Source organism: Lipophrys pholis, assembly GCF_963383615.2.
Source record: "Lipophrys pholis genome assembly, chromosome: 8".
Classification (NCBI taxonomy): Eukaryota; Metazoa; Chordata; class Actinopteri; order Blenniiformes; family Blenniidae; genus Lipophrys; species Lipophrys pholis.
Window position 1 is genome coordinate 11,415,184 of NC_137630.1, and position 13,656 is coordinate 11,428,839.

The 13,656-nt window shown below is 40.8% G+C and overlaps 1 protein-coding gene across 1 annotated transcript in view; it reads left to right on the forward strand.

Moving 5' to 3' along the window:
- The window catches only part of cacna1db (calcium channel, voltage-dependent, L type, alpha 1D subunit, b), a 76,760-nt gene that overhangs the window by 52,741 nt on the left and 10,363 nt on the right, over positions 1 to 13,656 (forward strand). The window contains 26 exon segments of the mRNA XM_080470517.1: positions 47 to 254; positions 338 to 458; positions 642 to 756; positions 885 to 945; positions 1,625 to 1,626; positions 1,628 to 1,816; positions 1,935 to 2,064; positions 2,968 to 3,027; positions 4,675 to 4,781; positions 4,937 to 5,024; positions 5,155 to 5,262; positions 5,389 to 5,441; positions 5,538 to 5,684; positions 6,013 to 6,214; positions 6,379 to 6,537; positions 6,777 to 6,887; positions 7,243 to 7,320; positions 7,870 to 7,953; positions 10,011 to 10,139; positions 10,271 to 10,336; positions 10,850 to 10,941; positions 11,058 to 11,217; positions 11,310 to 11,437; positions 11,566 to 11,662; positions 11,841 to 11,943; positions 12,743 to 12,844. Coding sequence (XP_080326643.1) covers positions 47 to 254; positions 338 to 458; positions 642 to 756; positions 885 to 945; positions 1,625 to 1,626; positions 1,628 to 1,816; positions 1,935 to 2,064; positions 2,968 to 3,027; positions 4,675 to 4,781; positions 4,937 to 5,024; positions 5,155 to 5,262; positions 5,389 to 5,441; positions 5,538 to 5,684; positions 6,013 to 6,214; positions 6,379 to 6,537; positions 6,777 to 6,887; positions 7,243 to 7,320; positions 7,870 to 7,953; positions 10,011 to 10,139; positions 10,271 to 10,336; positions 10,850 to 10,941; positions 11,058 to 11,217; positions 11,310 to 11,437; positions 11,566 to 11,662; positions 11,841 to 11,943; positions 12,743 to 12,844 — 2,900 coding nt within the window.

Genomic DNA, 13,656 nt, shown 5'->3' on the forward strand with positions numbered 1-13,656 from the left:
GACCCTCGGTTAATGTACTTTTTTTTTTTTTCTCTCTCTTCTCCAGTCACTGGGCGTCTCTCAGTAACTTGGTGGCCTCTCTGCTCAACTCCATGAAGTCCATTGCTTCCCTGTTGTTGCTGCTCTTCCTCTTCATCATCATTTTCTCCCTGCTTGGCATGCAGCTCTTTGGGGGCAAGTTCAACTTTGATGAAACGGTGACCAAGAGGAGCACGTTTGATAACTTCCCCCAGGCTCTGCTCACTGTGTTCCAGGTTTGTGATCACAGTTGCAGATTATCTCAGCGGTACGTTCACAGGATTAATAACAATCTTCTCCCCCTTATTGTGTTGACCAGATTTTGACAGGAGAAGACTGGAATACTGTGATGTACGATGGGATCATGGCATACGGTGGGCCGGCCTCCTCTGGAATGGTGGTCTGCATTTACTTCATCATCCTCTTCATCTGTGGAAACTGTATCCTACCAGCCATGAGCACACACACACACATGCTCAAACCCCTCCCATACATTAAAACACTCACATTTCAGAAATCCATCAACACATATGGCTCTGTGTTTTTCAAATCACAGGTGTGTAATAATCATATTATTTGGGTATCGGATCGGATAGTGTTTTCTTCTTAAATCTGATGACCAGACATCCTGCTGAATGTCTTCTTGGCCATTGCTGTGGACAACCTGGCAGATGCAGAGAGTCTCAACACAGCACAGAAGGAAGAAGAAGAGGCCAAAAAGAGAAAGAATAGTGCCAAGTACTGATGAAGACATTGCAGAATTTGATTAGTTTTTCTTTCTACATTTGTTACATTTTCCTTTTGCAGGATAAGACAGCATGTCCCTCCGCCTAATGAGTTGTGTCCTGTTGTCATTGTCCCCAAAGGGAAATAAGCTTGGAAAAGAAGAGGATTGAAATAATTGAAGCCAACGACGGTGAGACCAAGGTAAGACCTCTTCATAAATCATGCCAATTGTGGCCGTCTATGTGCGAAATCTCACAGCAGATTCAGTTTTCATCTCAGTGGTCACACAGCAGTAGATAATGCTGATGGCTTTCTGTAGGTGCCGGCAGACGGTTTGCTGGACGAAGACAAAGAGTTGTATCCTGCCATTGACTCTCCAGGTAAAGTGACTTCTGCCAAAGGTTTTGAACAAACATTATCCGACACAAGTAAACACAGTTTCATGGCCATTATATGTTAATATGTTAATACAAGTGTCAATAATGTTGATTTTCAAAATAATTTCAGTGATATTTTATAAGACACACCTCATGGTAGGTTGGATAACTTCCAGCTTCACTAATGTCACAGTAAATGATGCAGACAAAAGAAGTGTCAGACAGGACCCAACGTAAACCCAGAAGTGGCAAGAAATTCAGTGTTTGTAATTCTTCACTTTACTTGAGTAGATTTCTTCAGTTATTTGTACATTACTGAAGTACCAGTATTTATTTTTCTGAGGACAGCTTGCTCTTTCTCCTCCTTACATTCTTCCTACTTGCTGTTTAGAGTAAAAGGATCAAAACATCTCACAATAACAGCTATTATCCACACTGATGCTCCTAAAGTAGATTGTTTCAGTGTGTGTGATGTAAGCAGCAGTAACTTTGAAACACAACAGATACACAAATGTTTTATTGAGAAAAAAAAAATGTTGTTTTGCTTGTGATGATGATGATGATGATGATATTGATGACCTCCCAGAAGTTCCTTCGGGGCCTCGACCTCAGCGTCTTTCTGAACTCACCATCAAAGAGAAGATCCCCCCCATCCCGGAGGGCAGCGCCTTCTTCATCTTCAGCAGCACTAACCCGTGAGTCTAAACTCAGTTGAACTAAAACAGTAATGCTCACATGTTAAATAGTAAACTGGCATCATGGAGCCTGTCTGAGCCTCAATGGCTTTCCTGTGTTCGTCCACTTTTTCTGTAGATTTCGTGTATTCTGCTACAAGCTGATCAACCATCAGATCTTCACCAACCTCATCCTGGTCTTCATCATGCTGAGCTCTGTGTCTCTGGCTGCTGAGGACCCCATCCGCAACTTCTCCGCCCGTAACATCGTACGTAATCGACCACTGAGGGTGTAGTGTTTATCTATCGGCAGCCGATCTACCCTACACTATTTGCTGAGATATTTGTCTCTATGTTGACATATTAATTCCACATTGCCTGAATTTATTTACAAGCATATTAAAAGGGAAACATATTCTTGCTTGAGCAAAGAAACTTGATTTGGATACAGCACATAAGTTAGATGCATAATAATTAAGCTTTGAAGCAAACTACTAACTTTTACATTGCAGTGAATATAATCTGTGTTGTGTCCTGAATACGCACTAACCAGCATTCGAGGGAAACACTAAAACAGAAGCTGGTTTAGACTTTATGTGTGAGTGCTGACTTACTGTCATGACTTGGATACTGTAACAATCTCCATTGTTTTTTTAATTAAACAAGGTCATGCTCCGTAACCATCCCACATGTTTCATTTTGTTAGCTATCGAGACATGTCTCTAAATTCTTTTGATGTGGCATTTTCAAATATAACTAACGCCAACTTCTATAAAGTGATAAACGAACATTATGTAATGTCACATCATGCATTGGCTCACTGCAGTAACTCCACCTAAGCTGCACCAAGCTGTGGTAACATGCAGTTTCGCTGCAGCCTTACAGCATGAAATAGTCATGTCTGTCCAGGTATGAGCGATCTGGGAAGGTCTCCCGCTCGTCTGTACACCGAAGTGTTCAGCTCTCAGTATCTGTTGAATCTCTTCTAACAGAAGTTTAGTTCTACTCTTGTCTTTGGTGCTTTGTGACTAAAGTTCAACTGGAGAAAAAAAGGCTTCATAGTAATATATTACTACTCCATCAACAATGTGCTTACTGCATGTATAATAAAGATAATGAATACTGTGCCGTTTATCCTGAAATGACTTGAATTTGTGCATTGCCTTTTGCAGATTCTTGGTTATTTTGACTATGCTTTCACGGCAATCTTTACTGTTGAGATCCTGTTGAAGGTAAATGTCCTTTGCGTGCTGTGCTGTGCTGTGCTGGGTAGAGCTTTAGTAACCCTGCGTGCTTATGTCACTCTGATTGCCTCCTCAGATCCTAGGCTATGCAGACTATGTCTTCACTAGTATGTTTACATTTGAGATCCTTATAAAGGTAAACAAAATGTGTTGCGTTGCCACAGCAACAACCCACCACTTCCAAAGCTTGCTGCATACATCTTCCCTCCCCTCATTTTTTTGTCTGGATGATGTGTGGTCAGATTGGCCTCCCTGCTTGTCTTGTTGCAAGTCTGCCAACATGGCAATCATGCGTCTACGCTAGATGTTTTTAAAAAGAAATACGTTTTTTGTCTGTTCGTCATTTTTTTGTTACGACCCGTTCCCCTCTTTATCTCTGAAGAGTTTATAGGCCAGCCGTCACGTTACAACCATAGCTCCTCTTTTTCATCTGTTTCAATGTGGTTGTTGACATGATGCTCCAGAATTTTTTAAATGTGCCATTATTTTTCTAAATTATCAATCTGAGGTAGTAGACTCACATATTTTTCAGAAATTACTATTTTTTTTTTAATCACATTGTAAATTTGTAAATGTTACCTGCCCTCATAGAAACTTTTAGTTGAGGGCAGCTGCTCTCAAGGTGTTGGGTGGGCCTCCCCTGGGGGGCGCAGGAGAGTTTATTGGAAGCTGCAGCCGCACGATAAATCTGGGATTAAGATCGTCACCTTTTCCCAGTAGATTTATATTCCTTTTCATATTTGAGAATAAATCATAATAAAAACCAATGGAGGGTAAAACAAGCTATTGCATTGTTGAAACATGCATTTTGTTGTGCAGTATGCGTAATCAGGAGAAATTATATGATAAAATAAGTTTTATTGCAAAACCACAAGTGTAACAACAGTTGCATTCTAGCAATTACAGCATGTTATAACATTTTAGAAAGAACTGCGTTCAATAAAATACTATTTGTGTGAAACAAAATTTGCTGCAAGTTATATTTTAGGATAGAGGGACTTGTCTCCCACACTGTCAGATCCCCGTGACGATGATAACCTTTATAGCCCTCTAACGCACAAGAGTTTTTTTTTTTAACCCCAGGCACAGAGCGTGCTTGAATAAATCAGAACTAAGACAGTTTGAATTAAAGTGACTCCATTGCTTGTTGCATGTCTGCACCAGGTAATTTTTGTGTTTCAAAGTTTGAGACAAACTAACAACATTATAGGCCCAGTTCATGATGGTCCCTGGAATGTTGTTTATATCATTTCTATGTATAAATGTGCATGCGTGCGTCCTTGTGCTGCACTGCAAGTGCACTGATTTTAAAGTTGTTTGTTTTTAATTGCTGTAAAACATTCTGTGAGCTATCTAAATGTATAATGAACATAGTTTATCATCTAAAGTGTGTATCTGTTTTTCAGAAATTGTATTTGTATTCAGTAACACGGTGCATATAACTGTAATCTGAGTTACACTTTTCTTTGTTTTTATTAACTAATTTGTCTGAGATAGACACATAAGAAAGAAAGACAATATAATCCTATTGCTTTTATTTACACTTTAGAATCGCTACAGTCTTTTAGGACTATCTTAAAGCCTGTGCAGCTTCTGTGTGTTTATTATGTGAAAGTTTTCTCTTGTTGTGTCCAGATGACAGCATTTGGAGCGTTCCTTCATAAAGGGGCTTTCTGCAGAAACTACTTCAACCTGTTGGACCTGCTGGTGGTCGGTGTGTCTCTGGTGTCCTTTGGCATTCAGTACGTATCTTTACATGAATTAATGTGTACTTTTAAATTGACGTTATTGATTTACTTTTGTCAAACAAACATTCACTGTGCTGAAAACACTAGTGACAGCAGAGTCTTGGGCTTTTCACCCAAATCCACTCGGGTGTTTGTTTTGTACTCTGTAGGTCTTCTGCCATCTCAGTGGTGAAGATTCTGCGTGTTCTGCGAGTACTTCGTCCTCTGAGAGCCATCAACAGAGCCAAAGGACTCAAGGTGAGAATGAAACGTGGCGCTCTGGGCCTAAATGAACACGCCTGCTTTGTGCTCTGGTAACTTTATATATATTTTTCAAAAGTGTGCGCTGTATCGTTCTCCTCACAGTTCATCCCTGTATCTTTTGCAGCATGTGGTCCAGTGTGTATTTGTTGCCATCAGGACAATCGGCAATATCATGATCGTCACCACGCTGCTGCAGTTCATGTTTGCTTGCATTGGCGTGCAGCTCTTCAAGGTACAAGAGTCGAAGGGTCACAGTCCATGGAAACACACCTGTTCTGCAATGAACTAAGTTATTGTGCAGGAAAAAAAAGGTTTTATATAATATGTTTCCATGACATTGTTGTTTTTCTTTTAAAAGGGTAAATTTTATAGATGCACAGATGACGCAAAGTCCAGTCCAGACGAGTGCAAGTAAGCACTTCCTGATTTCCAGTTTTAGGCATTGATATTTAGTTCATCTCTGGCTGATTATTCATACTTTTGTCTTATGCTATCTTTAAATCTTAGAGGTACATACATTCTCTATAACAATGGGGACACCGCTTTGCCCATGGTGAAGGATAGGATCTGGTACAACAGTGACTTCAACTTCGACAACGTCCTCATGGCCATGATGGCTCTTTTCACCGTCTCCACCTTCGAGGGATGGCCCACGTAAGTACTGTGTTGAGCCGGAGGAGTTATTTGTTGCTTAAAAGCCACTGCAATTTCTTGAGTGCTAAAGACCAGTGGAGGGAATAATAGAGAGGTGAGGAGGAGAGCACAGGCAGAATGTACTGGATGACGACGAGTTTCAGGAGTGACAGAAGAATCCTTGCTAGGTTAAACCTCCTCACGCCCACCACCTGCACTAAGCTGGACCTTGGGGGACCGAGCCTTCGCTCCAATTAGTGTCGAAGATGGATGGATATTGTTCATTCAAAGAAAACTTGTCGATTAGGAGCTGATATGAATAAACTCAACTTTTTCTATGTCCCTACAGTTTGCTGTACAAAGCCATTGACTCCAACAGGGAAAACATGGGCCCCATCTACAACTACCGCATTGAGATCTCCATCTTCTTTATCATCTACATCATCATCATTGCCTTCTTCATGATGAACATCTTTGTCGGTTTCGTCATTGTGACCTTCCAGGAGCAAGGGGAGAAGGAGTATAAAAACTGTGAGCTGGATAAAAACCAGGTAGAGAATTTGTTTGTGATTTTGTGTGGCTGACAAATTTAATCTTTGAATTCACTTTGTGTTTGTATTTTGGATTGTTCAAAGCGAGGCCTGTGTCTTTCACTACAAGTGGACATGTTGTATTTGTTTATGAGTTTGTAACGTAACTCTCAACACCTCTGCAGCGCCAGTGTGTGGAGTACGCTCTTAAAGCCCGGCCGCTGCGACGCTATATTCCCAAAAACCCATATCAGTACAAGTTTTGGTATGTGGTCAACTCCACTGGCTTTGAATACGTCATGTTCGTCCTGATCATCCTCAACACTCTATGTCTAGCGATTCAGGTAAGGGCTCTTATTAACATGTCTGTTGCTTATTTATTTTTATATCAATAAATATATAAAAGGTCAGATTCAGATTATCATAGCCCAGGAGCTGGCACACCTCAGTAAATTGGTAACAGCCACATTTAAATATCAGCAAGTGTGTGAAATAAAATTCCCAAACCATTAAGTGGCAACAAGACACATGAACGTGTTTAATCTTAAATGTGTCTATCAACTCTGTCTACGTGTCCATTCAGCACCACGGTCAGTCTCACCTGTTTAACTACGCCATGGACATTCTCAACATGGTCTTCACCGGGGTCTTCACGGTAGAGATGATCCTCAAGCTCATCGCCTTCAAACCCAGAGTGAGTCTCATCTCTACGCTCCTCTCCTCTCCTCTCCTCTCCTCTCCTCTCCTCTCCTCTCCTCTCCTCTCCTCTCCTCTTTTGCAGATATTGAAACAAATTGTATTCCGATACGTGCAAAGGTGCACAATGCCCTCAAACCAAATCCTTCCTTGTAACCCAGCCCTAATGTCTCCTCTGATCTCCCCTTTTTGGACTGTTTGCTTGCATTTCCGACTCCCCCTCCATGTAATTCTCTCTGTGACTCACCCTCCTTTTCTCCATAATATTTCCTGCATCCCCTCCTCCTCCTCCTCCTCCTCCTCCTCCTCCTCCTCCTCCTCCTCCTGCTGGCTGTGCGTGCTACCATATTCAGGGCTATGTCGGGGACGCCTGGAACGTCTTCGATGCTCTGGTGGTGATTGGCAGTGTAGTCGACATCATACTCAGCCAGGTAGAAAGACGTCAATATGTACAAATCTGTCATTCCCTCTTCCTCTGCTTCCACTGCTGCTGCCCGTCTCCAGTTTCTTTCCTTCCTTCTTCCTTCCTTCCTGTCCTAATTTTGTGTCGGCCAGTTCCAGTTCAAGAGTGAAGTCTGGTGAACATTTCAGGGACTCCAAAGGAAAAGTTTCCATCGACTATCTCCAACGTCAGCATATTGTGATAATGTGTTACTTCAAGAAATCACTCAATTTCTTGTAAAACTGTTAAGTTTAAAGTCTATCAGCGCTTCTTTTTAACTCACATGAAAAAACAAAAGAACAATTGAAATGAAGGCTTTACCAATTTAACGACCAACTATATGAGTTAATATTCCCACAAACTCTGGCAGCAAAGATTGAACTTTCAGCCTCACTCTGTTGTATCAAAGCACAGACTTTTGATGTTCTTCTCTTTTTCTACCTTTCTCAATTCTTTGTTTTACCTCTTCCTTTCTTTTTTATTTCTTGCTTTGTTGTCTCTCTTCTTTTCTGTGTGTCTTTGTCGCTTGTGCTCGCAGAACTATTTTGCTGATGCATGGAACACGTTTGATGCCTTAATTGTTGTGGGTAGCGTGGTTGACATTGCCATCACTGAGATCAATGTAAGTAGTCATTTATCACACCTGCCTTAATGTGCCTTGCTTTAGTGTCTGAGTTGCATTCAAGATCACAACGTTTTATTCAATCGCTTTTATTTTGTTTTCGGCACAAATCCAATTGACAGGACAAGATATTGCTGATGTGAAATGATCGTAACATAAACATAAACATGTCTATAGTTAGAGATATACATTTATGAGGTTTACACAAGCTTTTTGATGTACACTCCCTGGCCACAACATGGGGTCATATGTAATAATAATTTACTGGAAACTTTCCTTTTAGATTTTGAACAACATTTACTTCATAGATCAGATAAATGTTTTTAAATGAAATGATCTCAGTGTAGTTTGAGATCACTGAAGTTGTTTAATTGTTTTTAAATGCGCTCAAATATCACTGATGCGGTACTATCTCAATATTAATTGAACAATTGGACCTGCGTATGTCAAATATTTATTTACATTAATCAAGTTTAGGACGGACATTGCTGGTCAGCACTGGTTTTTACGCTCTGTAAGAAATAATTAAATGGCAAGGTTGAGGTTTTGAATGCTCCTTATTTAGCTATTGTATTTTGCATACTGTCAATTTTTCACTTGGTAAGTTTTACCAGCAGAATTTGCTGTACTGCTACTACAAGGCCACTCGGCTCACGCTGGTTTCATGATTTGTACTAACTTTTCATGTCTGAATGTATATTTGACCCAAATTGCCTGGAGGCATTGAAGTGAATCACTGCCGGCCTCTGGCGATTAAAATCCCACAAAGTGATATTATACTTAAGAAATCATGTACTTGGATGAATATGATGAATTGAGTGGAGCAAGAGGTAAATATTTAATTAGAGCGTATCATCACATGATGGTAATTACTGTCCAGTATGACTCAATAGCATGCTTACTATAATGATTTAATTGAAAGCTGTCAGCAAGAAACCATTCGAATCCCAATGTTAGAGAGTTTACTCAGTATTATTAGTTGTAGTAATATTATGTGAATAATAATCAACCAAACAACTGAAGTTTATTTTCCATTGGCTTTGTATGTCTGCGTCTTATATCTGAGAATATAGGAACAAAGCTTCTGCATGACAGGTTTCCCACTGTTGCTGATGTTGTTGTTGGTTGACTGTCGTGGCGTGTCGTTGTGAAGGAGGGGTGCTCAGCTGTGTGTCTTATGTCACTGGGTGTTGAATGAAACAAAGGTGATGTTGATTTGTGATGTTCGCAGCAGCACTGACCCGTGAATAGTTTGGGGCCAGGCAGCTGGTTCGTTTGACTTCAATTAACCTTGGGCTTTTGGTTTTAAGTCGGCAGCCATCCCTGTTGTCAAGGTGATAGTGGTGCCAGGGGTAAGAAGAAGCCCCTCCTGTCTGTTTCAGACCCCCACACCTGTCTATGGTCATCCAAAGTCAAAGCATCCACATGTTTATTTGTTGTGACACTGGGATGCTTTTCACCAGAACGTCTGGTCTCATTTATTTGTCCGAGTTTAAGTTGTTTGAATTCTTCATGTTCGTCAAAGTCCTGTTCTGAATCCATCTGGTTTGGTACCAGTTTGAGTCCGTTGACGTTTTTTTTGTCCTGTCCCAGTTCATGGCATGACACAGAGGATGTGATAACACTGAATGTTCTCAGTTCCATCGTCATTTCAATGCAGTTTTACTGTAGTTTGCAGTCGACAATGAAATCACTGGTTAAAAGAAGACCTCTATTTCCGTGTACGATGTAAAACTGTTTTGACTTTTCTGTCGCTGGATGCTTCTATCTGTTGTCTGCTTCTGAATGAGTCATGCACAGTTGAATGTCCTGTGTGGCATGGTTTTTTGGACCGTCAGTCTGCATGGCCGTCGACTGTTGTCACTGTGAAGCTGCGGGAAGTTCACAGACGTGAGGATTTCCTACAGGATTTCAGTCTTCATCCATGTTGCTTGACTCATTCGTGTTGATTGTAAGAACGATTGCATGTGGGATGGACTGCATGAGTAAACAAGTAGTATATGGCATATTTTAATGTATTTTTTTGTTATTAACATTTCACTCCTCCTTCACATCAGAACACGGAGGACAGCGCGCGCATCTCCATCACCTTTTTCCGCCTGTTCAGGGTGATGCGGTTGGTCAAGCTGCTGAGCAGGGGGGAGGGAATCAGGACTCTGTTGTGGACCTTCATTAAGTCCTTCCAGGTGAGAGTGCAGCACGATAGTAAAATCCAGCAGGATCAGACACTGCGCTTCACAAACACTGTGTCTGATGACTTAGTCACTGGGGATTGAAGCGTTTTTAAACGTTGCCGCTCTGTTGTTTTCTCACCTAGGCTCTTCCATATGTCGCACTCCTGATCGCCATGTTGTTCTTCATCTATGCTGTTATTGGAATGCAGGTGAGAAACTCTCTCTCATAAACGATATTGGTCCAAATTACAAAAAGAATCTGATTGTCAGACAACCCTCATTATTGCAAAGGCTCATAGTTATTTAAAAAAAAGAAAAAAAAGAAAAGAAATTGCCTTGATCCTTGTTTCTATGAAGGCATTAAGAAAACACATCAAATTTAACAGCTATTAATATTTTAAAAACAGGACAAGAACATATAGAGAGATTTGCATACAGCCTCATCCTTTTTCTTGCACAGATCTTTTACGGAGTTTAACTCCACCAATCGTGGAATTTTATAACACTGGGAGCTAAATATTAAACCTTGTCTTCCCTATTCCTAGGAAAAATAGCTCTTAAGATCTTACATTCAGAGCAATGCAGTAGTAACACTACAAACAGATTGATATTCTGCACCATAGGTGTTTTTTCTACTGCTGATTCGCCCCTATTTGTGGCTATCAATGATTCATTCACTTTCTCGCTGATTCATGCAAATTGCATCCTGTGTCTGTTTTCAGGTGTTTGGGAAAATAGCGATGGTGGATGGAACTCAAATTAATCGCAACAACAACTTTCAAACGTTTCCCCAAGCTGTCCTGATGCTCTTCAGGTCTTCTAATTTTTATAGTTTTACAAACACCCAGAAAGCTTCACGAATGATGTAATAATAAACTCATGAATAAACACAAACAGCTGTATTCAGGTATTTTGGTTGTTCCATGCCAGGTGTGCCACGGGGGAGGCCTGGCAGGAGATCATGCTGGCCTGTCTGCCTGGGAAACTGTGCGATTCAGAGTCGGACTACAACCCAGGAGAGGAGAGAACCTGTGGCAGCGGCTTCGCTATTATTTACTTCATCAGCTTCTACATGCTCTGTGCTTTTCTGGTACAGTTCACTCATCTTGAGGAGCTCAGTGAAAACAGACGTTTAACTTTCCCGGTCCTGTATTAAACAACAGTGTCACGTTGTGGTTTCAGATCATCAACCTGTTTGTAGCCGTCATCATGGATAACTTTGACTATCTGACTCGTGATTGGTCCATTCTTGGGCCGCATCACCTCGATGAGTTCAAGAGGATCTGGTCAGAATATGACCCAGAAGCCAAGTGAGCTCTTAGGACACGCTGTATACTACTGCAAGCAAACATGTTTAATACTCCTGATTGTTCTTAAGAGCTCTAAATGATGGCGGGGCGTCGTGAGGACTGTGCTCACTGTCTCTTCCTGTTGCCAGGGGCCGGATAAAACATCTTGATGTGGTGACCCTGCTCAGAAGAATCCAGCCTCCTCTGGGCTTTGGCAAACTCTGCCCCCACAGAGTGGCTTGTAAGGTACGTTTCAGCAAAGCATCAACTCACTCACTGATGCAGATCGAGAATTTAGCACTGATATGATAACTATTACACATTTTTAAACGAGACCCAAAATGTTGCTTCATATTCGCTTCTGCTTGTGCTGGATTTCAATGGATGCCACCTTGCAAACTTGGGTTTTTGAATTGTGTTGCAGCGTCTGGTGGCCATGAACATGCCACTGAACAGTGACGGCACCGTAATGTTCAATGCCACTCTGTTTGCTTTGGTCCGCACTGCTCTCAAGATTAAGACTGAGGGTGAGTGTGGGAGTTTTTGTCTTGAATGAAATTTTGCATGTTCGGTACCATCATACACATCGGGAATGTGTGAGGAAAAATGGAAAGTGAGCAACAATTGAGTTTTATCTACTCCAGTGTCAAAGCTTAACATTTATTTAATCTGACTGCTGAGTGAAGCAGGACGTGATCCACAATCACTAAAGCAATGGTTTTAGTACACCAGCAAGCAAGCTGTGAGGTAAAGCTCATGGCCAAGGTGAGGGCGGGGATGTAGACCCCAGGTTGACTCCCTTTTCACCACAACATGCCTGAAAAACTACATCCAATGTCACAATCCATCATGTTATAATAAATTATATTGCTTTATTAACCAAAGTAGAAGCTGGAAAAAGAAAGAAAGGACTTTGGAAATACTCATGCACAATTCTTGTCTCATTGCTCAAGCACAGGAGCAGTTTTGTCATCATTTTAGTCCTATTGAGATCAGAAAAATCCAAATCTTCTTCCACATTTTGCCACAAGAGGGAGTCATTCAATAATCAGTCTCCCCTCAGAATACCATGTACCAACAGAGTATACATCGAAAATACCGTTTAACCTCAGCGATTTTTTTTTCTCCAGTTTGTCACGCGAGTAAAAAAAACTGATTTTAATAATAATCACTGAGGTTTGTGTGGATTTTTTACAACCTGAAATGTCAGTAGTTTGTACACTGAATAAAACACCAATCAGTATTTGGATTCTTTAATCCATAGTATCTTTTCCAACCTGAAACATCAGTGATACTGATGCAGGAAATATTCCTGCCTTGTACCAGGTAACCTCGAGCAAGCCAATGAGGAGCTTCGAGCTGTGATCAAGAAGATCTGGAAGAGGACCAGCATGAAGCTCCTGGACCAAGTGGTGCCCCCTGCAGGCGGTCAGTGGTCACTCCAGCAAATACTACTTCTCACACTTTCCTTTGCAGTGCAAGTATTTGTCTCTGAGTCTTTTATCTCTGTATCATTGACTCATTAATGTGATATGAACAAAGGCTGCTTCTTAATTACAAGAGTTAGTAAGTGACTAAAGCAGGGGTGTCAAAATCATTTTAGTTACAGCTCAGTTTGATCTCTGAATCAGTAGAATCCTGACATTTTTCAGTCCTTTCCAGTTAATGTAAATCTATTTTAGAGTGTTTTCGAACACACCCTTGCTTTACTGCATTTGGTTGATTAACCAACATTCACACAGTTCTTTAAAATATAGAAGATACGTTTGTTTGTCACAACAAATTATTTTCATATTAGTCTTGTGAAATGTAAATAGACAAATATACCTGATAAAATGTAATTATTGTGATTATTTTCGCAACGAGGGGCTTTTTCTTTGTTGTGTCCAAATGTTTGCTTCTCTAGTTGTCTTCACGTAGTGAGTGTCTTTACACGCTTTAGCTTGCCATTTGTTATCGTACTGCATGTCTCTGTGTGCATTCATTTGCTAACCCTCTTTTGTCTCCGGTCTCTGAGTGTTTTCTGCCACAGCTTCCTCTGCTTTCAGCCGCTGGCCTTCTTATCTTCTCTTTCTGCCGTCGAAGCTCTTTGGAGCAGTTCTGTTTTAGTCTGGTGGCATGGAACTACTGATACCTCTATTCGAAAACTCCCTCAGGCTCTGTTCAGAAAAAAAAAAAAAAATCTTATCTTGAGAATAAAACCAACGGAAACGTATCAGAATGTTTATTAATAGTTTAAT